Genomic DNA, 23177 nt, shown 5'->3' with positions numbered 1-23177 from the left:
GACAGATCTGCATATTGTTGCTATCACTGAGACATGATTCAGTGAATCCCATGGATGGGATGCAAACATACCGGGATATAATCTTTTTTAGGAAGGACACAGATGGTCAAAAAGGTGGCGTAGCTCTCTATGTAAAGATTGCTACCTATGCGAATGAAATGCAAGGGACCTGGGGAGAGGAAGAAACGATATGGATCGCTCTGAAAAGAGTAGATGGAACTTCTATCTACGTTGGTGTAGTCTACAGACCTCCGACCCAATCGCAGCAAATTGATAAAGATCTGATTGTGGATCTTCAAAAGTTTGGAAAGAAGGAGGTGCTGCTGTTGGGAGATTTCAACCTGCCAGATGTGGACTGGAAAGTTTGGCTGCAGAAACGGGGAGATTGTGGATGCTTTTCAAGTCTGCTCTGCTCAGATAAATGGTGAAGGAACCCATGAAGGAAAAAGTGACATTGGATCTGGTCCTCACAAATGGGGAGAGTATCTCTAATATTTGAGTGGGTGCTCACCTGGGAAGTAATGATCATCAAACGGTTTGGTTTGATATAACGGCTAAAGTAGAGAGCAGCCGCACAATAAGTCCTAGATTTCAAACGTACGGACTTTAATAAAATGGAAGAGTACCTGAAGAAAGAGCTGTTAGGTTGGGAGGACTTAAGAGAAGTGGAAAAACAGTGGTCTAAGCTGAAAGGAGCGATAAAAATGGCTATGGACCTTTATGTAAAGAAAATAAATAAAAACAAGAGAAAAAGGAAACCGATATGGTTCTCCAAACTAGTGGCGGAGAAAATAAAGGCAAAAGAATTGGCGTTCCTGAAATATTAAAAAAACCAAGAAGAGGAGTATAGAAAGGACTACCGGATGAACCTGAAAGAAGCCAAGCGAGAGATACGTCTGGCGAAAGCGCAGGCGGAAGAGCATATGGCTAAAAATGTAAACAGGGAGACAGATGAAAAATGGAATTGCTAAACTAAAAGATTCTGGGAACCAGTATGTGGAGAGTGATGAGGAAAAAGCAAACATGCTAAACCAATACTTCTGTTCTGTGTTCATGGAAGAAAATTCTGGAGAAGGACCAAGATTGTCTGGCAAAATTACGCAAAAAAATGGAGTCGATTATGCACCATTCACGGAGGAAAGTGTTTTATGAGCAACTTGAAAAACTGAAGGTGGACAAAGCGATGAGACCGGACTGGATCCATCCCAGGATACTGAGGGAACTCAGAGAGGTTCTTGCGGGTCCTATTAAAGACTTGTTCAACATATCTCTGGAGACGGGAGTGGTTCCTGGGGATTGGAGAAGACCGGATGTGGTCCCTATTCACAATAGTGGGCACAGAGATGAAGTGGGAAACTACAGGCCAGTAAGCCTCACTTTGGTTATTGGACAAATAATAGAAGTGTTGCTGAAAGAAAGGATAGTGAACTTCCTAGAATCTAATGGGTTACAGGATCCGAGGCAACATGATTTTACTAAAAGTAAATCATGCCAAATGAACCTGACTGAATTTTTTGATTGGGTAACCAGAGAACTGGATTGAGGACATATGCTAGATGTCATTTACTTAGATTTCAGCAAAGCCTTTGACACGGTTCCTCATAGGAGGCTCTTGAACAAACATGAAGGGCTGAAGTTAGGACCCAAAGTGGTAAACTGGTTTAGAAACTGGTTGTCGGACAGATGCCAGAGAGTGGTAGTTAATGGAAGTCGCTCGGAGGAATGAAAGGTGAGCAGTGGAGTCACTCAGGGTTCGGTGCTGGGGACGATCATGTTCAATATATTTGTGAGTGACATTGCTGAAGGGATAGAAGGTAAGGTTTGCCTTTTTGCCGATGATACAAAGATTTGTAACAGAGTAAACACCGTGGAGGGAGAGGAAAACATGAAAAAGGATCTGCAAAAGAAGAGGAATGGTCTAATATCTGGCAACTAAAATTCAATGCAAAGAAATGCAGAGTAATGCATTTAGGGATTAAGAATCAGAAGGAACCGTATATGCTGGGAGGGGAGAGGTTGATATGCACAGAGGGGGAGAGGGACCTTGGAGTGATAGTGTCCGAAGATCTAAAAGCGAAAAAACAGTGCGACAAGGCGGTGGCTGCTGCCAGAAGGATGCTGGGCTGTATAAAGAGAGGCATAACCAGTAGAAGAAAGAAGGTGTTAATGCCCCTGTACAGGTTGTTCATGAGGACCCACTTGGAGTATTGTGTTCAGTTTTGGAGACCATAAGTGCCGACTAGGCAACCTGCCTAAACTTTTGGTTATACTGCTGTACGCCTATGTCTAAGACGGCCCACCTCCTGCCCTTTCCCCTCCTCTAAAATGCCTCTTTTCGCTCTATGCATTTAAGAGGCAGGGGAAAGGCCTAAACTGGTTTTAGATACATCTAAAATCAGCTTTGGTTATGGGTGCTTGGACGATCAGGCTTTTTGATCGTTCAAGTTCCCATTTAGGCCACTTTTTAGACTTTTTTTTTTATTATGAGCCCATAACTTTTGAGAACCTATTATCTGGTCCATCACAGCAGTTAATCCAATTGACTTTTGGACACAATATGAATCAGATAGTAGTTCAATGTCTCTAACATCTTTTTACTCTCACTGGGATAATCTAAGCTATTTGATCTTAAGATAACTTTGCCCCCAAAAAATTACAAATCAAAAAAACTAGAAATTCTCATAAATGGTACAATAACAAATTACAGGAAATCAAACGTCTGGTTAGAAAATTAAAAAGAGTTTGGCTTAAGACCAGTTGTGTAAAAGACCATGATCAATGCAGACAGAAAGTTCACAATTATAAAAGGAAGATTAAGGAAAAGTGTAGACTCTTTTATTCTACTAAAGTAGGGCATAATACTGTTAACACCAAATAATTATTTAAAGTGATAAGTTCAATCATCAATTATTTAAAGTAATAAGTTCAATCTTTGATACTTCTTTCTTTCAATTTTTGACTACAGTGGGGGAGAAAAAGCACTCAGATAATACTGTACAAGAAGAGATCACATTGGTGCAGCAATCCAGATTTAAGTCTGAAACCAAGGCATCTAGGATTGGTCAACTAAGGCCCCCTTTTACAAAGCTATGCAGCAGAGTGCTGCACAGCAAATGCTCCGACACCCATTCAATTCCTATGGGCGTCGGAGCATTTACTGCACCGCCCCACGCTGCCAGCTTTAGTAAAAGAGGGGGTAAGCTAGGTGGCTAGCACTTTTTCTGCACCTCCTCCAACTGATCTAACCCCACATCTAGGCCCACCCAGAATTTAGTTGACTACAGTTTTGCATTGAAACGTAATAGGGCAAAGTTTAATTGCTCCCATCCAGTTAATTTTCATAGGTTTTGGGGTTTTTTTTTTGTAAATCTTTATTCATTTTTATACATACAATAAGTGTGATAATACATAAACACATTTGCACATTGAGAATATCACTTAATATTCAGCAATAATACTAATCATAAAATCTTATCTCCCTCCCTTCCCATCCCTTCATAACAAGTATGCTGACACTGTACATTTTCATAGGTTTTGATCTAGCCAGTTAGTTCTCTTTGAAAATTGAACACTTATTGACTGATCTTACATTTAAAGTTGTTTTCATTTGATTCTACCCTGGGATAAGGCACCATTTACATATGTAAAAGGCAAATCTACAATGTAAATTGACATTTAGATGGCAATTTTATAAATAGTCGCCTTGTTATGAAAAGCAAAAATGTACCTATTTGTAGACTAATTTATAAAGATACTCGAATATAAGCCAAGCTGAATATAAACTAAGGTAATTCCCTCCAAGAGGAGGAAAAATGTTGACTCAAATATAAACCGGGGGTTAATATTCAAGTGCCCTCCCCTGCCAGGCTCTGCACACAGATCCCCTCCCTCCGAAGCCAGGCTCTGCACCCAGCCCCCCTCCCTCCCTGCTATACCAGGCTCTGCACCCTGTCCCTTCTCCCTTCCTGCCCTGCCAGATTATGCACCCTTTCCCCTTCACCCCATCCTCCCTGCCCTGTACTTGGTTGCTGCAAGAACTCGCATCAACCATTTAGAGAGCGGATCTCCATGAGGCAGGAGTGCAGAAAGATCGCTCCTGCCTCGGTTCACCATTGGACCATCAGGGAAATGGAAAGAAAGCGGGGGAGGCAGGAGGGAAGTAAACATTGTCACAATTAGCCAGGACAGGAGGCGGGAGGGATCCCTCCTGTCCCGGCCCATCACTGGACCACCATATTTATCAATGGGATTAACTAGTGAGATAATTAAATTTGCTGATGACACAAAGTTATTCAAAGTTGTTAAATCACAAAAGGATTGTGAAAAATTGCAAGAGGACCTTGTGAGACTGGGGCATCAAAATGGCAGATGAACTTTAATGAGAGCAAGTGCAAAGTGGTGCATGTGGAAAAAGGAACCCAAACTATAGCTACATGATGCTGGGTTCTATGTTAGGAGTCACTGCCCAGGAAAAGGTTCTAGATGTCATTGTTGAGGATACTTTGAAACCCTCAGCTCAATGTGCGGCGGCTGCTAGGAAAGCAAATAAAATGTTAGGAATTATCAGGAAAGGAATGGAAAACAAAGATGAAAATCTTATAATGCCCTTGTATCGTTCTATGGTATGGCCGCTACTTGAATACTGTGTGCAGCTCTGGTCGCCGAATCTCCAAAAACATATAGTGGAATTAGAAAAGGTACAGAGAAGAGCGACGAAAATGATAAAAGGTTTGGGACACCTTTCCTATGAGAAAAGGCTAAATTGGCTAGGGCCCTTAAGCTTGGAGAAGACAGTTCAGGGGTGATATGATAGAGGTTTATAAAATACTGAGTGGAGTGGAAAGGGAATATATGAAACACTTGTTCACTCTTTCCAAAAATACTAGGACTGGATGAAGCTACTCAGTAGTAGATTTAAAACAAACCGGAGAAAATATTTCATCACACATGTAATTAAACTCTGGAATTTGTTGCTGGAGAATATGGTGAAATCAGTTAGCTTGACGGGATTTAAAAAAGGATTGGATAATTTCTTAAAAGAGAAGTCCATAGGCCATTATTGACATGGCTTGGGGAAATCCACTGCTTATTCCTAAGATAAACAGTAAAAAAACTGTTTTACTACTTGGGATCTAGCTAGGTACTTAGGTCCTGGGTTGGCCACAGTTGGAAATAGGATACTGGGCTTGGTGGACCTTCGATCTGTCCTAGCATGGTGATTCTTATGTTCTTATGAAAGAAACGTGGGGGAGGCAGGAGGGAGGTAAACGTTGTCACACTCGGCCAGGATAGGAGCAGAAGGGGTCCCTCCTGTCCCAGTCCACCGCTGGACCACCAAGTTTTAAGGCAGGCTCAACAGAGGCCTGTAACAGATCCGGGAGGGGGGCAGGTGGGCACTGATCCGAATATAAGACAAAACCCCCATTTCAGGGCCATATTTTGGCCCAAAAATCTCAGCTTATATTAGAGTATACAGTGGTGCCTCACACAACGAACTTAATTCGTTCCAGGAGCAAGTTTGTTATGCGAAAAGTTCGTTATGTGAAACGCATTTTCCCATAACAATACATGTAAAACAAAATAATTCGTTCTGCAGCATAAAATATGCTAAGATGACATAAAAAAGATAAATTTTTTGTTATTATTTTCATTTAGATACATCTAAAAACACACATTTTTTAAATTTAAAGACAGACTAAGTAGAGTCTATCGAATCTTGCACATCTTCACTGTATGTTTCCTAATGGAGTGAGCAGGCAGTGCCATGCGTTAAGGCCTTGCCAAATCCAGCATCTACCACCTTCTGCTGTTCAGCAAAGTAAAAGGAAGGGACCCAATACTGCAGTTAAACGTCCATTTTTTTTAATCATTATTGGAAGTCCTAGTTCTTAATTTAAGCATCCCTGTAAAATAGGGCTAGAACTGGAAAACCTCCAGACACAGAAGCTGAAGTTAGCCCCAAACCCTTCCGGGAAGAAAGCAAACGGTGGCTCGAGAGGGTCCGAAAGGGCGGGGCCCATCAGACTCACCCCACCACCAGGACCGTCAGCGCCGCCACCGCCAGGTAGTTGGTCTGGTAGTAGAGCAGGTTGCTGACCACTCGGTTGTTCCATTTGTTGATGTCCTTGAAATCGGGCTTGGCGAAGCGATCGGAGCCCGGGAAGAAGTCGGCCCAGGCCCGGAAGGGAGCCAGTTGCACTTCCATGACGGCCAGCGGCTGCTGCTTCTCTTCCAATGGCCCTGGGCTGCACCGGCTAGAGCGGAGCGCGAGCGTGGGATCAGCTGAGCGGCGCGAGCTCCGGGCTCCTCCCTTCACTTCCTGCTCGGGGAGTGGAAGGGCTGCCTTTTATGTCTAAAACGCAACGAAGCTCCCTAACGAGCAAACCGTCCACTTTTCTTTTCTTTTTTTTTAGCATCGGGGAAGCGGTGAGAGTAGCTCCGCCCCCCCAACGCATCAGCAGTAGGCGCGGATGCAGCTCGGGCGACTTCGTTGTGTGAAACGAAGTCCGTTGTACGGATCAAGACAAGAAGTTCGTTGTGCGCAGCGTTCGCTGTGCGAGGCGGCCGTTATGCGAGGCACCACTGTATATTGTTCCTAAGTGTTGTTACAAAATACTGGCAAAGATCCTACAGAAATCACATGTTGAATGAACCCACACTCAATATCAGGTCAACCAAATATATTTTATAAAGAACCATGACTCTACCCATGCTCCACCCCAACCCTGCACCAGAATAGATCTGCATGTATAAGTGTGCAAGTTCTTGACATCCTTCCCTTTTATTCTATAAAGGTTGGCCGAAACTGGGCATGAATATCTGATCCGCATGCAAAATAATTAGTTAATGAGCTCCAATGATTAACAGGCACTTAATTGGAACTAATTATGGTTTGTGCAAAGATCTGGCCATGCACTATTTTATAGTAATGGGCGCCTATACTGTATCATGATCAACTCAAAAGAGGGTATGAACATGGGAAGGGCTTGGACAGATCAGGGGCATTCACAAGATTTAGGGCCTCTTTTATAAAGCCACACTAGCGGCTGCTGCGCGGCAACAGCCCTGAAGCCCATAGAGATTTAAAGGGCTTCGGGGCTATTGCCACTTGGCAGCCGCTAGCATGGCTTTGTAAAAGAGGCCCTTAGGCGCATCAGGATTTCCACCAAGTTTCAGCAGGTACAAGTTCTTGTAAACCCTTTATTGAATAGTGCTGACATGGATTTTTCCTGGTACCTAATTTTTGGCACCATTTATAGAATCTCACTCCCTGTATACCGTATTTTCACGCATATAACGCGCGCGTTATACGCGTTTTTACCTACCGCGCATACCCCTCGCGCGTTATACGCGTGAGCGTGGTATACAAAAGTTTTTCTACATAGTTCCCACCCCGCCCGACGCCCGGTTCACCCCCCCCCAGCAGGACCGCTCGCACCCCCACCCCGAACGACCGCTCGCACGCGCTCCCACCCGCACCCGCGATCGGAGCAAGAGGGAGCCCAAGCCCTCTTGCCCGGCCGACTCCCCGACAATATCGGGCCAGGAGGGAGCCCAAACCCTCCTGGCCACGGCGATCCCCTACCCCCACCCCGTACTACATTACGGGCAGGAGGGATCCCAGGCCCTCCTGCCCTCGACGCAAACCCCCCTCCCTCCAACGACCGCCCCCCTCAAGAACCTCCGACCGCCCCCCCAGCGACCCCCATGGGCCCAACCCGACCATGTGCCTCAGGCCGCGCCCCCAGGTGGGACCTAAGGCTCCAGGGCCTATTCTGATTGGCCCACGCGCCTTAGGCCCCACCAGTAGGCGGAGCTTTGGGACGGATGGGCCAATCCGGCCTCATTCCGTCGTTGGCTGCCTGCCGGACAGGCGGGTTTGGCTCCCGTCTGTCCGGCCAACTAGCAAAGGTACGGGGAAGGGGGGTGGGGGTGTCGTGGGGGTCGGCCAGGGGGGTCGCGGGTCGGCTGGGGGGGCGGTCGGAGGTTCTTGGGGGGGGCGGTCGTTGGAGGGAGGGGGGTTTGCGTCGAGGGCAGGAGGGCCTGGGATCCCTCCTGCCCGTAATGTAGTGCGGGGTGGGGGTAGGGGGTCGCCGTGGCCAGGAGGGTTTGGGCTCCCTTCTGGCCCGATATTGTCGGGGAGTCGGCGGTCCTTCGGGGTGGGGGTGCGAGTGGTCCTGCCGGGGGGGGGGGGGCAGGGCAGGGCGGGTAAACGGAGAGTCGGGACAGCGCACGGAGAGTCGGGGAGGGCGAAAGGAGAGTCGGGGTGGCCAGAGGAGAGTCGGGGCGGGCGAAAGGAGAGTCGGGGTGGCCAGAGGAGAGTCGGGGCGGGCGAAAGGACAGTCGGGCAGCATGCGCGTTATACCCGTGAGCGCGGTATACAAAAGTTTTTATACATAATATTGTGGTTTCTGCGCGCTATACCCGTGTGCGCGTTATACATGGGTGCGCGTTATCTGCGTGAAAATACGATACTTCCTTGTGTGAGGTAGTTTTATAAGAGACATTTTATATTGCCAACATAAACAGCGATTGTAGACCAGGAACTATTTTTGTGTGGTACTCAGATTTAAAGAGGGCATATTCTGGGCACATCAGTATATTGAATTATGAGGTCTGCAATGGCAATACCCGTATCTCAAAAAAAATCTCCATCAGTATTTACAATTAATTGGGATCACATACAACTGTGGGCTAACTTCTCATTTGGGCAAGGGCATGCTAAGAGAGCTTGAAAATTGTTGAAAACCACTTCTAAAGGCCAAAAATATGAATTTCAGAACTCAAATTCTTAATTGGCTTACTTTGGAAATGAAAAGCTACTGGGGATGGATTTGGAAACCTATTTTGCAAAGGTACATAGGAACTTATGTTACCCTTATAAAATAGAATTAAAACAGCTACCTTGCTTGAATTCTCACATAGCTATCCTTTTATTTATATTTTTTAATAACATATCAAGTATCCACTTGTACTGAAAGGTAAAGTTAAGCAGAAAATAAAGTACAATACAAATTATATAAAATATAATTGATAATAAGAAAATTATAGCTTAACTTCAATTCAAGTCCTCAATGTGGGATCCAAGGTGTAGAATTAGCAAGCAATATTAATACACAACTCAAAAGTATATTGAAGAAAAAGACTCAAATAGCTGAGAAAGGATATCAGAGCTATCCTTTTATAAAATTAAGTCCAACGTGAGTTTACTACTGTACCAGAGAACAAACAACGAAGGTGACTAGACAGTGTTCAATATCTTTTATTGTTAAATGTGACTCAACAAGATCGTGTTTTGGCCTAAAAGGGCCTGCCTCAGGAGTCTGAATAGTGTTAACAAATCATAAAACATATAGTTTCATAATTTTCTCCGTTAAATCTTTAGATATCCAATTCTGTAGTCTAGAGAATCTGTCGCTGTCTCTATGAACCGAAACTAAGAATTGGATATCTAAAAGTTTAACAGAGATTATGAAACTATATGTTTTATGATTCATTAACACTATTCAGACTCCTGAGGCAGGCCCTTCTAGGCCGAAGCACGATCGTGTCTAGTCACATTTAACAATAAAGGATATTAAACACCGACTAGTCACCTTTGTTGTTTTGTTCTCTGCTTTCACGGTTGTGAAGGTAGCGTTTCCTGTTCCTTGAGATATAATACTGTACCTACATCAATGTGTGAATGGATTTTCGTAACAATACTCTTTAACAGAATGCATGTGCTTACTTATTAACAACATGTATGGATTGTTTGTAAAAATAAATGTTGACTCACTTTTGAAATCTCCATCACCAAACGTCAGGGGATAAACTCCAGGTTTTTCTATCTTGTATATTTCCTCTGGAAAAATTAGTTTGCAATCTTTTATCACATCATCAGACCCTCTAAATAATAAAAAGAAAAGAAAATTTACTTCAAATACAATTCAAAAATAAAACAGTCTTTCTTGAATCAATTTAACTACCAGCATAAGAACCAACTGATTAAACTTGTCTTATTTTTCTACTGAAATAGTGCAGCCAGGGTGGATAAAAATCAGGTTTAAAACATAAATCAGATATTCTGATTTACCGTATTTTTCGCTCTATAAGACGCACCCGACCATAAGATACACCCTCCTGTAGTGGAGGAAAACCCAAGAAAAAAAATTCCCACCACCCTGCCCTGTACCCCCTCTGGTGGTCTAGTGGTAGGCTGGGACAGGGTCTTATAGAGCGAAAAACCCATAGGCACCCCCCTCCCCCCCCCCCGGGGTATCTTTTTTGAAGTCCATTGGAGTTTTTCCTGCTCCTGCCTGTCTCCCTCGCCGGACGGCTCTTCTTCTGTTCGGGCAGTGCGGTGCAGAAGGCAGGCGCATGCTGTTCGCGTTCCTGCCTGGTCGCGAGAACTGTCTGCAGCCAATCTTTGAGCGGCGCCAGACCAGGCAGGAATGCGAACAGCACGTGCCTGCCTTCTGCACCACTCTGCCTGAACAGAAGAGCCGTCCGGCGAGGGAGACAGGCAGGAGCAGGGAAAGCTCCAACGGACTTCAAAAAAAGGTACTGGGGGGACTGCCTGTATTTGCTCCATAAGACGTACCCTTATTTCCACTCCCTTTTTGGGGGTGGAAAAAGTGCGTCTTATAGAGCAAAAAATACGGTAAATCAAATTCCTTTGGATTTTTTAAATGAAATGCTTTTTTGAGGAAAAATCTATCTAAATATACTTTTCTATTTAAGACATAGTCCAAAACATATCTATCCTGAAATATGGATTAGTTTTTAATTATGTAGCATGAGGCTGTTTATTCAAGCAATGTTTACATTTTTGGTAAATTAATTCCATTAATCCATTCATAATGTCACAGGCAATTTTTTTATCTAGAAAATATTATCACAGATGCTTGATTTTATATTTCTCAAGACTGAATTTGTGTCTGCAGTGGGAGCTTGCAGCAGCTATTTTCTTTAGCAGCTCTGCACGGGATAGTATCATAGGAGGATAGCTGGGCCTTTGCAGGGTCTGGGAAGTGAAAGGGAGGTGGGGTGGTGTAGATATGGCCAGGATAGGAGAAGGGAGGGGTCGCTCCTGTCCTGGTTTACCGCTGGACCACCAGAGCTCAAGGTAGGCCTGAGGGGAGGCCTGCAATGAGTCGAGGAAGGGTCAGGGGGTGCATAGCCAGTGCGATAGGACACGGGAGGGGTCATTCCTGTTCCAGCTCATTACTGGACCACCAGGGCTCAAGGCAGGCCCAGGGAGGCCTGCAACGGGTCAGGGAAGAGCAAGGGGACGCAGAGTCAGCTGGGAAAGGACAAGGAAGGATTGCTCCTGTCCCAGCTCACCACTGGACCACCAGTACTCCCCTGAAATTTGCAGGGGTTCCGTTCCAGAAACCCCCACAAATTTCAAAAAACTGTAAATGCGGTTTTGCATCTGTCAAAAGGCAGGAGAGGGCAGCTGAGGCACCAGCAGGTGCAGAAAATCATATGCTCCTACCGCCTCTTCTTGTTACTAAAGTCAGGCTACACCAATCAGGAGCTGCTTTGACATGCAGTTCCTGATTGGCGTAGCTGACTTTAGTACAGGAAGAGGCGGTCGGAGCATACTGCGAATTACTGAGTCCGCAATTTGCGAACCACGAATTTGCGGGGGAACACTACTTGAATATAGAGAATGACACGGGGGAAAAATTTGTCCCCGTTTCTGTGAACTTATCACCATCACTGACCCGTCCCCATGAGCTCAGTCCCCCGTCACGTCACCGCAAGCTCGGTTCCCGTCACCGTCCTGTCCCCGCAAGCTCGGTCCCCATCACCATCCCCGCAAATCATCATATCCCATCCACACAAGCTTCAAATAGTTTTATACTGAACCTATTTTATTAAAGTATAAAAAGAAACAATATTCTGTACAATTGTCGTAGGTAACAGCCACCATGTCATTCTCTACATGTAGGTTATCACCTCCATAGCTTTGTTTACAATTGTACCTGCCTATCAGAGCTGGTTACAGCGCTCTCTCATTTGGGTTTTTTTTTTGCTTATCCTTGAGGGAGGTTATACCATCCCTTATTCTAAAGAATTGCTTGTGACCTAGAAGTCTGCTCTAAACCAACATTGCCTTCATTTGGTAGAATTGCTACTTTCTTTCTTTGCTTCATGTATTTTATATTCTGCCTGCATCTGCCCTCAGAAGGTTTTAGTATAGAAGCAATTGTTTAATTTCAGGAGGTGGAAGTCCCGGAAATAAAGGAAGGGTGGCTTGTGAGGGTTGCTTTTGATGCTTTATTGGCAAGTGACTTCAGTATCTTCAAGTGCCATTGTATATAATCAGTGGTCTTGTCTCCCCGTTTTACCGTGTCAGCTATTTTTTTCTTCCATTTGCATCTTTGCTTTCCTGACTACACAACCAGCCTCTCTTTTCCAGATGTTTTTGCCTGTCTTCCTCTTTCTGCGATCTTTTGTAGTTGAAGATAACTAACCTCTTTTTTCTTACCTTCTCAGCTTTTGACAACCAAAGCGGCCTTCTTTTCCTCTTACTTGTCTCACAAAAAGGTTTGTCGTTCTTACAATCGCTCCTTTCAGTTTTGTCCACTGCATTTCCACTCCTTTCAGACGTTCCCACCCAGACAGTTCCTTGAAGTAAACCCCCATTCGAACAAAGTTAGTTTTTTTTAAGTCTAGAACCTTTGGTTTGGAATGAGCCCTCTCTATACCCATCTTAATATTTGATGCTTCTCCATCATCACTGTCTCTGATGCCTTGTTGCGCTATTTCATCGAGGTCTTCATTGCTGGGTTCTATGGCACTCTTCTAAAATTTCTTCCACGTCTTCACATGCCATGTCCTCAAAGCTTTCTCCGCTGATTTTTCGAGCACAGCGCATGATGAATTTCATATTTCTATTTGTGTTTATTCCCTGATCAAGGGACTTAGTGTGTCGTGTGTGGGAGGGAGGGTTGGGGAGAGATGGCGGACTTGGTGTCGTGGGAGGGTGTTGGAGAGGTTCTAGTTTTCTTTTGGGCCCCTGCTGGCAGGAAAGCAGGACTGCAGTCTTCTTTTTCTTTTTTAATGCTGTTGTGCCTGTGTTGTGTGTGTGCACAACACACACATAACAGCTACTGGTAGCTCCAGAGCTGCTGGAAAATAGCAATAATAGCAATAACAAAAGGTGTTCCCTTTTGTGCATCACAAAGAGAGTTCATTTAAATACTAATGAGCTCCTTGCGATGCATTTGCATAGAGTTCTCGGTGGTTGCTATGAGGATCAGTAACAGCCATAGAGAACCATTTTGAACATCAAAAGAGGGTCTCCGTTCCAGTAAGACTGCTTTAACAAGTCTTACTGGCACAGAAACCTTTTGTGCATTGGGGCCTCAGCACCCAATGGATCCACAGAGTTGGCCCCTGTCTGTGTTTTGTCTGTACCTGAGCTGTGGCATGCTATATAAATGTGGTTCGTGTAGAGATCCATAGCAGTCCCACTTGTTCTGTTTTACAAGTAGTATGTGTATTGGTGTTCTAGGGCCCAGTGTAAAATTTGTAATGGTGCCTATTCATAAGTAGGATTCTTGCTGTTAGAATCACAGGAATTAGTGCTACTGTTGTAAGGTAGGTTTTTTACATGTACGTTGAGTTACAGTTTTTTCAGGTTTTGAATTATTTCAGTATGCAAGGAAGATTTACCTTATTTTTCGCTCCATAAGATGCACTTTTTTTTCCCCACCCAAAAGTGGGTGAAAATCTCAGTGAGTCTTATGGAGCGAAGGTACAATTTTTGACCGCCCCCCCCCCCACACGCACCGTTTTATAACACTCCACCGCACCTTTTAAAACATCCACCCACTTACCCACCGTCACCACACCTTTTAAAACACCCACTCAACACCCACCCACCACTGCCGTTGTAGTACCTGGTGGTCCAGCGTGTATGCCTCCCTCACTAGCAGCGCACAGGTCAGGAGCGCGGATGTCAGGAGCAAGCTTTCCACGCTCCCACTTGGGCCTGCGCCGCTTTCTGAATGGCTGATATTCATACCCCATTAGACACCTGCAATTTGGGGTGTTGGGTGTTTGAAATTCACAGATTGACTAAGAAAAAGTTACCACATGAGCTCCTACCAACAATTACTTTGTAAGTGGTAAGGGCCGTACTACCCCATGCTAATCAATTAGCATATGGCAATGCATCATCAGCGGTCACGCCCACTCTCCACTTCCAAATATGTCCCCTTAAAATTAGAAAAAAAATTTTTAGCACATGGTGTGCATGCACAAACAGGCAAATTTACCACACTTCTCGCAATTTTGCAAAAGAATCCCTTAGTATTTTGTCACCCCCTCTACTGGCATGTCTTGTGCCCTCCACTCGTTTTTTGGTGCTTTTTATTTGCTGACAACTTCTAAATGACAGAAACATACTGTATATTTCTAGCAATAGCAGAATTGGTGTGAAAACACCAACAAATCCTAACCCACCCCCTTCTTTTTTTTTTTTTACACAAAGTTGCGGTAGAGGCTGCTGCTGTGGTACCATATTTCCCCATGTATAGGCTGCTCCTTTGTATAGGCCACAGGACTACCGTAACTGAACTATTAAAAAAAAATCATCCCCCTTAAATACCTGAGCAAACTGTGGATGTTGGTAGAAAGCACGGACCCAACAAATTCATCACTTGGAGTCAGATTGGTGCCGCCGTGGAGCTTAGCCCCAGGTCCCTCTGGTGCGCCACTATCCGACTCCGAAGATATCTCCGCTGGTAGGTGCTGCTTCCTCCAATCACGCTGTGCAGGGCAGGAGTGATGTTTGTGATCTCAAGCCTCGCCCTGCTTCCTGATTGGCTGCCGTCAGTTAACGCGATGGCAGCCATTCAGGAAGAAGTGTGGGGCAAGGCTTGAGATCACAAACATCACTCTTGCCCTGCACAGTGTGATTAGAGGAATCACAGGCAGGGCTTGCCAGCGGAGATATCTTCGGAGTCGGATAGTGGCGCATGCAGAGGGACCTGGGGCTAAGCTCCACGGCCAGCATCAATCTGACTCCAAGTGATGAATTTGTTGGGTCCGCGCCTTCCACAAGTGTCCACAGTTTGCTCAGGTATTTAAGGGGGATTATTTTTTTTTTAAGTTCAGTTACCGTACTCCTCTAATGGGGTGGCTTATCTAACAGTAAGTTTTAATGTCTTTCGATAAGCCACCCCATTTAAGCAAGTCGCACCCACTGCACAGGTTTGTAAAATCCATGTATAGGACTATACATGGGGAAATACGGTAATCGCTCCACAGACCATAAGGATTTAATGGGTGTCGGAGTTTTTGCCATGCAGCAGATGCTATTGCAGCTTTGTAAAAAGGGGGTAATTTTTTTGTAATCTCAAAAAATCCTTATTAACTGGAAAATAAACTTCTAATTTACAATCAATGAAAAAATAGTATAGAATAGCTTGGTATTAATAAAAAAGGTTGTTTGCAAAACAATTTGCTAAAGAAAAAATGTTTTTAGAAGCATCAGCTGTCTTACCCCAAAAATACTTTTGCATAAATTTCTTTGTTTGTTCTTGAAATTTCCTTCAGTGCAGTAATTTCTGCATCATACCAGAATCCTCGTTCTTCAGGAGTTTCTACGTTATAATTAATCATTACCACATCACCCACTTTCAGTTCATGCCATTTCAAAATAGTCCTTGCTCGTGGTCGTAGGTTACTGGAATGCATTTCTACTAGACCATTTTCTGGATAACTGTGAAAAAATAAACAGGATTGTTATAATTCCCGGTATCAAGGTTCTATCATGAAAAAAAGCTGAGGTGCACAACATGCGCATTTTCTTAGAAAACTAGAGCAAAAAGTATTTTTAAAAAACTAATTAAGATTGTGTTACTAACTACGTTTCAGTTAATAAAATATTCAGTTTGATAAATTACAGTGCAACTTGATGGGAATAAGTAAGATTTAAACATTGCTAGCACTGGATCCTAAATATAGATAAAATAAAAGATGACACAAAATGACCAATCTCTGAGGCCAAAATGGCAACCATGTGTGGTAGCTGGGTTAGGAGCTGCAAGTGTGCCATGAGTTCTAGAGCAGTGTTTTTCAACCTTTTTACACCTATGGACCGGCAGAAATAAAATAATTATTCTGTGGACCGCATCAGTCCGTGGACCGGCGGTTGAAGAACACTGGGCTAAGTCTTGGGCCAGACCCCCCATCTCTACCCAATCTCCACCCCAGACCCCACCCCCATAATAGTACTAATTGCACCTTGCACGTCCCGTGCCTCATCTGGAAGCCTTCCTTCTGACGTTGCAACGTCAGAGAAAAGGCTTCCGGTTCAGGCGCAGGATGCCCGTAGGAGCCCATGGCTTTGTGCTCTGAATCAGTTGGGAAGAGGGAGCTGGTTCGAAGATAACGCCGCATCGATCGCACCGTGGACCGGCAGCTGAAGAACTCTGTTTTGGGCCTGATGCACGTGCTGGCCCTGTGGACTGGCAGGAAATTTCTGTGGACCGGCACTGGTCCATGGACCGGTGGTTGAAGAACACTGTTCTAGAGGAAAAGCACAGTTAAATGCAAGAATATGCAGGTTTATACACCTGAAATAGAATCTCTCCCTTGTTTGACAGATTCTGGAGAGTTTTGCTTTCTACCAGTACTTTATCTCAGATAGAGAATGACATGAGGACACAATTTTCCCCCATCCCCACGGGAACTCATTTTTCCATCCCGTTGAGTTCTTTTCCTGTCTCTGCCCCATACCTGCAAGCTCTGTCCTTGTCTGCACATGCCTCAAACACTTTAAAATCATAAGTATTCAAAGTTTGTGTGGTTAAGGCTGAGCTTATAGGAATGGGGTTGAGACAGGGACAATGACAAAACTTGCAAGGACAGGACGGGGAAATTGAGTTCCTGCAGGGATGGGGAAAAATTTGTCCCCGTGTCATTCTCTAATCTTAGGCAAAAGAGCATAGTGAAGGAAGCTCTGCTCTAGGCATCAAAGATGCTTCACTTAGTCCTTGTGGTATGAGACTTTCTCTAGACCCAGGACTATTGGCACTGAGTCTGTGCAAATTTGAACAGTGGATGCCAGTGCAGCTGCCACTGTCCTAGAAACATAGAAACATGATGGCAGATAAAGGCCAAATGGCTTATCCAGTCTGCTCAACAAGCATTTTGCTACTGGAGTTCTGTCACCTGAACCTTAACAAGGGCTACATGCTGACTCTAAATTAGAGAGTTGCACGGGGAGAGAAATCCCACCCATCCCTGCCCGTCCCCGTCAGGATCCTCTCCGTCCCCACTCATCCCCGCAAGGAATTACCTCCATCCCCGCCCATCCCCATAAAAAGCAGCAATTACTTCTGACAGGATCAATTCCACAGTTTCTTTTGTGTTTGCGCTGCTGTTTTCCTTGCGGAATCTCTTTGGTGGAACCCTTTTTTTGTTTTCTGTTCAGGTAATTAACTTATAAACCCCCCTCTTTTACTAAGGCTGACGTGTCCGTTATATTATATGGACGAACCCTGTTTCCAAAGCCTTCCATCCCCGTGGGAGTCCCGTTGGCTAGAGGGGGGTCCCCGTTGGCCAGAGGAGGGTCCTCGTGGGAGTCTCATGGGTTAAGGGGGATTCCCGCAGGACCCCACAGGATTCCCACGATCCCCGTTCCCGTGCAAACCTGTACTCTAAATCTGAAAAGTTTTCATCTATCACATCTTCTTTTTAAGTTATGCGCCAGTTTGTGTTTATATAATTTTCGTCAATAATACTACCGTGAAGTGTCAGTATTTTACTGTTTCTGTAACATAATATTGCATTTTAGGACAGTTCATCGATCACATATACCAGTAATTTGAAAGTGATTTTGCTGCTTTTTTTACCTGTGAATTTTTATATTTTGTTTGTTTTTGTCTAAGATATTATAATTATTATGAACAGACAAGGTTGTGTTAACCATCCTGATAATTTCTGTTATGTCTGCAGACAATTTACTGCACAAGATCAGTGAAAGAATCTATCCACCAGACTTCAAAGTGCATACAAACATTATTTTATTTATTTTCCTCACATAAAGGTCAGTAGCCATTTTATTGCTTCTTTCAGCTTAGACAGCTGTTTTTCCACTTCCCTTATTTCCTCCCATTCTAACAGCTCTTTCTTCAGGTAAGCTCACATTTTACTAAAGTTCGTACGCTTAAAATCTAGGACTTGGAGTTTAGTGTGGCCGCCCTCCACTTTAGCTGTAATATCCAACCAAACAATTTGATAGTCGCTATTTCCCAGGTGGGCACCCACACAAACAGAGATATTCTTCCCATTTGTGAGTACCAGATCTAGTATCGCTTTTTTCCTACTTGGATTTCAGCAAAGCCTTTGATACAGTTCCTCATAGGAGGCTGTTGAACAAACTTGAAGGGCTGAAGTTAGGACCCAAAGTGGTGAACTGGGTCAGAAACTGGCTGTCGGACAGACGCCAGAGGGTGGTGGTTAATGGAAGTCGCTCGAAGGAAGGAAAGGTGACTAGTGGAGTCCCTCAGGGTTCGGTGCTGGGGCCAATCCTGTTCAATATGTTTGTGAGTGACATTGCTGAAGGGATAGAAGGAAAAGTGTGCCTTTTTGCAGATGATACCAAGATTTGTAACAGAGTAGACACCGAAGAGGGAGTGGAAAAGATGAAAGAGGATCTGCAAAAGTTAGAGGAATGGTCTAATGTCTGGCAACTAAAATTCAATGCAAAGAAATGCAGAGTAATGCATTTGGGGATTAATAATAGGAAGGAACCGTATATGCTGGGAGGAGAGAAACTGATATGCACGGACGGGGAGAGGGACCTTGGGGTGATATTGTCCGAAGATCTAAAGGTGAAAAAACAGTGTGACAAGGCAGTGGCTGCTGCCAGAAGGATGCTGGGCTGTATAAAGAGAGGCGTAGTCAGTAGAAGGAAGAAGGTGTTGATGCCCCTGTACAGTTCATTGGTAAGGCCCCACTTGGAATATTGTGTTCAATTTTGGAGACCGTATCTGGCGAAGGACGTAAGAAGACTTGAGGCGGTCCAGAGGAGGGCGACGAAAATGATAGGAGGCTTGCGCCAGAAGACGTATAAGGAGAGACTGGAAGTCCTGAATATGTATACCCTAGAGGAAAGGAGAGACAGGGGAGATATGATTCAGACGTTCAAATACTTGAAGGGTATTAACGTAGAACAAAATCTTTTTCAGAGAAAGGAAAATGGTAAAACCAGAGGACATAATTTGAGGTTGAGGGGTGGTAGATTCAAGAACAATGTTAGGAAATTCTACTTTACGGAGAGGGTGGTGGATGCCTGGAATGCGCTCCCGAGAGAGGTGGTGGAGAGTAAAACTGTGACTGAGTTCAAAGAAGCGTGGGATGAACACAAAGAGTCTAGAATCAAAAAATAAGATTAAATATTGAACTAAGGCCAGTACTGGGCAGACTTGAACGGTTTGTGTCTGTATATGGCCGTTTGGTGGAGGATGGGCTGGGGAGGGCTTCAATGGCTGGGAGGGTATAGATGGGCTGGAGTAAGTCTTAACAGAGATTTCGACAGTTGGAACCCAAGCACAGTACCGGGTAAAGCTTTGGATTCTTGCCCAGAAATAGCTAAGAAGAAAAAATTTAAAAATTTAAATTGAATCAGGTTGGGCAGACTGGATGGACCATTCGGGTCTTTATCTGCCATCATCTACTATGTTACTATGTTACTATGTTCCATCACCGTTTGTCTCAGTAGAGCCTCTTGAAATGCATCCACAATCTCCCTACTGTCTGATTCTGCAGATGGAACTTTCCAGTCCACATCCGGCAGATTGAAGTCACCCAACAGCAGCACCTCCTCTTTCTTTCTGAACTTTTGGATATCTGCAATCAGATCTTTATCAATTTGCTGCAATTGAGTCGGAGGTCTGTACACTACACCCACATAGACAGAAGTTTCATCTTCTCTTTTCAGAGTGATCCATAGTGCTTCTTCCTCTCTCCAGGTCCTCTGCATTTCAGTCACTTGGATATCGATCTTTACATAAAGAGCTACTCCTCCACCTTTTTGACCATCTCTATCCTTCCTAAAAAGATTATATATCCCTTTATTATTTTTAAACTTGACAAAATCTAGTCACATGATGTGGTAAGTTCAGCAGGACGTGCTTTTGCTGAGCTCCTGATCCTTGGGCCTCATCCATCTCCATTGACAATATAACTTTACTAGCGGGAGCTACTATTGCCATCTGTTTTATATGGACAGATATTTGATTTGCCCTGATCAAATAATGAGTGCTAAGTCTCTTCAAAAAGACAAAAAAGAGAGAAATTCCAGCAACAGGCCGACAAGATTGCGAGGTCCTCGGCGGATGTGTCCATGCCTCTTTTTCCTGGGCACATTATGCATCTTACCTCAGCAGTAGTGCAGGCTCTTGATCCACGCCTGTTTCAGCTGTCTGGGCAAGTCTCTGGACTCGAGGCAATGCTATCTGATGTGTCTGCGCATCAAAGAACTGGAGGTGCAAGTTGCCGCCACTGAGGACACTTCAACTTCAACCACGGAGATTCTGGAATCCCTGCAGGAGCAACTGCGATTGCAAGCTAATAAGATTGAAGATCTAGAAAATCACTCCCGCAGGGATAACCTTTGATTTGTGGATTTGCCCATCCACTCCTGATGCCCACCTTATTATGATGCTGGAACAATGGTTACACGTAGAATTGCCATTGCTGGTGGGCATATGTCCTATTCATTTGGAGCGGACATGTCAACTAGGATGCAAGTTTGAAAACTGACAAGAGGTCTCGCATTGTAAATGCTAAAGTACATAATTATGCGCATAAGGAGGCCCTGTTATAGAACTATAAGCTTTTGAGGGGCTCGCTTTCTTATGAAGGCAGCCATGTGCGCATATTCCAGGACTACTCCTCGGCGCCGGGAGCAACTGTTGGTACAAGCTGATAAGATTTAAGATCTAGAAAATCACTCCTACAGGGATAACCTTCGATTTGTGGATTTGCCCGAGTCCATCCCCAACGCCTACCTTATTGCCACGCTAGAACAATGGTTACACGCAGAATTGCCATTACTGGCGCGTTTTCCTCCATCTGTGCTCAGCTCTATCAACGGAAAGTTTGTTTTATGTTGTCTTACCCAGCTACACTGAGGGTTTTTACTTCTACAGGCAATCCTTTACCTCGGATTCTGCTGCTAAAGATTTTTTTAATATCTTGTCTCAGAATACTACTGCATCGAAGGACTGATAAGGCACTTGTCAGCTCCCACATGGAGGCTTTAGGGGTCTAAGTGTGGTCCTGGTTTTGCAATTGGATAAACATTTTGGGCTGTGAATAGCTGGTTGGATGTCTGTGTAAAGCACTTGTGGAATTTGATTGTGTTGAGTGGAGTGGGATAGGTGGAATTTGGTGCAAATGTGGTGAGTGCTTTATTATTTAGGTATGGGACACTGGCGTTTAAGGTTTGACTGCAATTGGTTACTTCTATGCTGAGTTTCACCATCCTTCTGAATCATTCTATTGGGGTACTTGTTTGCCCTTGTTCTAAGAGACAATTTGGATACTCCCTGCTTTGGGTAGTTCCCTTATGTTTTGGGCTTCAAGGAGTGCCAGTGTTCATTGTTTTCAGTTATGGCATCTGTGAGGGGCATTCTTGTTGTTTTAGCATATTAGTCTCATTTTTGCTGGTGCACATGGTATGTGTACTACTTTAATTTGGGTAGATGGTTGTTTATAGGGTTTTTATGGGATGATTGTGTCTGGGTTGTGTGTATGCCCCCCCCTTTTGGGGGTGGGTGAGGCCTGGGGAAAGTCACATTATGTCATGACTTAGGCGTTCTGGTTCCTGCCTTGTTGGGAATTAGAAATGTCTTGTAGGATTTTGGGAGGAGGAGTTGGGATGGAAGTGTTTGGGTCTTAGGTGGGGGTAGAAATGTGTGTTACATTCTGATTTCTACTATTTGCTTTATTACTCTGGATGGGAGGGATGAGGAAGGAGATTGCGGGGGGGGGGGGGGGGGAGTGAATTGTTTGCATATGCTTTGCTACCTGTTGAGTGTTCCTGTACATTTAGTATGTGTATTATAATTGCTGTATCTATTAATGAATGTTCCTCTGCTTCTGCAACATGGGCTTTGAATTTTGAGGGTTTCCATATCTTTTGTGTACCTTCTTTGCTGCAGGTGTGGGCTGGGCACCTGGAACCTATGTTTAAGTTTGCTCTAATTATTTATTTGTTATTGTATTGGTCTCCTTTTCAACTGGGTTCTTCTAAGCTTAAATTAGTTACCTAGAATGTCTGGAATCACCTCTCCTATAAGAGTGTCAAGATCCTCTCCCAGTTGAAAAGAAAGGCAGTGGACATTGCTTACTTACAAGAGACCAAGCTCACAGATGTTGAGCACTCTAAACTTTGCACTGCATGGGTGGGTCAAGTACATTATTCTTCGAATCCTCTGAAGAAGAGTGGGGTGGTTATATTGTTTTGGAAAGGTCTTATGGGCCAGGTAACTCAAGTTTTGAAAGACTCTAATGGGAGGTAATTACTGTTAAGGGTCCAGGTCTTGGGACTAGACTTTTACTTTCTAGCTGTTTATGTTCCAAATGCATATTGTCACAATGTCACCCCTGTGACTTTAAAGGAAACGCTGCAGCACTCAGAAAGTAGGGATAAAGATAAGGGCAAGACTCTGAGAGATGAAACATCTGTCCCTAAAAGTATGCCCAGAGTACTGCAGAGCCAAAATCTTCCTTTAAACGCTAATTCTAAAGCTGTCAAAACTCCTAAGACCTGTTCAGATTTCAAAAGCAATTGACATTAGGGAAAAGCAAGGAAGTACAAGTCCCAACATCTCCAAGGATGAATTTTCTGAGGTTATATGGGGACATTAATATGGAGCAAGCTAATATAGAGGAGGAATTAAGTGCCTGGGAAATGAGTCTGAAGAGTATGGGGAATTGGCCAATGAAGAAGGCATGGAGCTCAGTTAGGAGCCCTTATGCAGTAAAGTGCTTGCTGACAAATAAGAAGAAAAGATTTAAGTTTAAAATCATTGTTCCCTGCAACTGAACTGCCAAGGTTAAACTTCAGGAAGAAGGGTTTGTAGGCAAAGCAGCAGGACTGTTAAGACCTTGTCAGGACCCAGAGACTAATAGGCTATTGCCTTTGGGCATGATATTGTTGT

General features: G+C 44.2%; 1 protein-coding gene across 5 annotated transcripts in view; it reads right to left on the bottom strand.

Moving 5' to 3' along the window:
- UHRF2 (ubiquitin like with PHD and ring finger domains 2) overlaps positions 1-23177 on the bottom strand; it is a 296656-nt gene that overhangs the window by 152646 nt on the left and 120833 nt on the right. For all 5 annotated transcript variants that reach the window (XM_033925831.1, XM_033925842.1, XM_033925813.1 and 2 more), the window contains exons 4-5: positions 15503-15721; positions 9779-9888 (exon numbers count right to left, since the gene is read on the bottom strand). In XM_033925831.1, coding sequence (XP_033781722.1) covers positions 9779-9888; positions 15503-15721 — 329 coding nt within the window. The remainder of the gene's footprint in view (positions 1-9778; positions 9889-15502; positions 15722-23177) is intronic.

Source organism: Geotrypetes seraphini, chromosome 1, assembly GCF_902459505.1.
Source record: "Geotrypetes seraphini chromosome 1, aGeoSer1.1, whole genome shotgun sequence".
Lineage (NCBI taxonomy): Eukaryota > Metazoa > Chordata > Amphibia > Gymnophiona > Dermophiidae > Geotrypetes > Geotrypetes seraphini.
The sequence above is the reverse complement of the archived record's forward strand: the minus strand, read 5'-3'. Positions and strand labels throughout refer to the sequence as shown.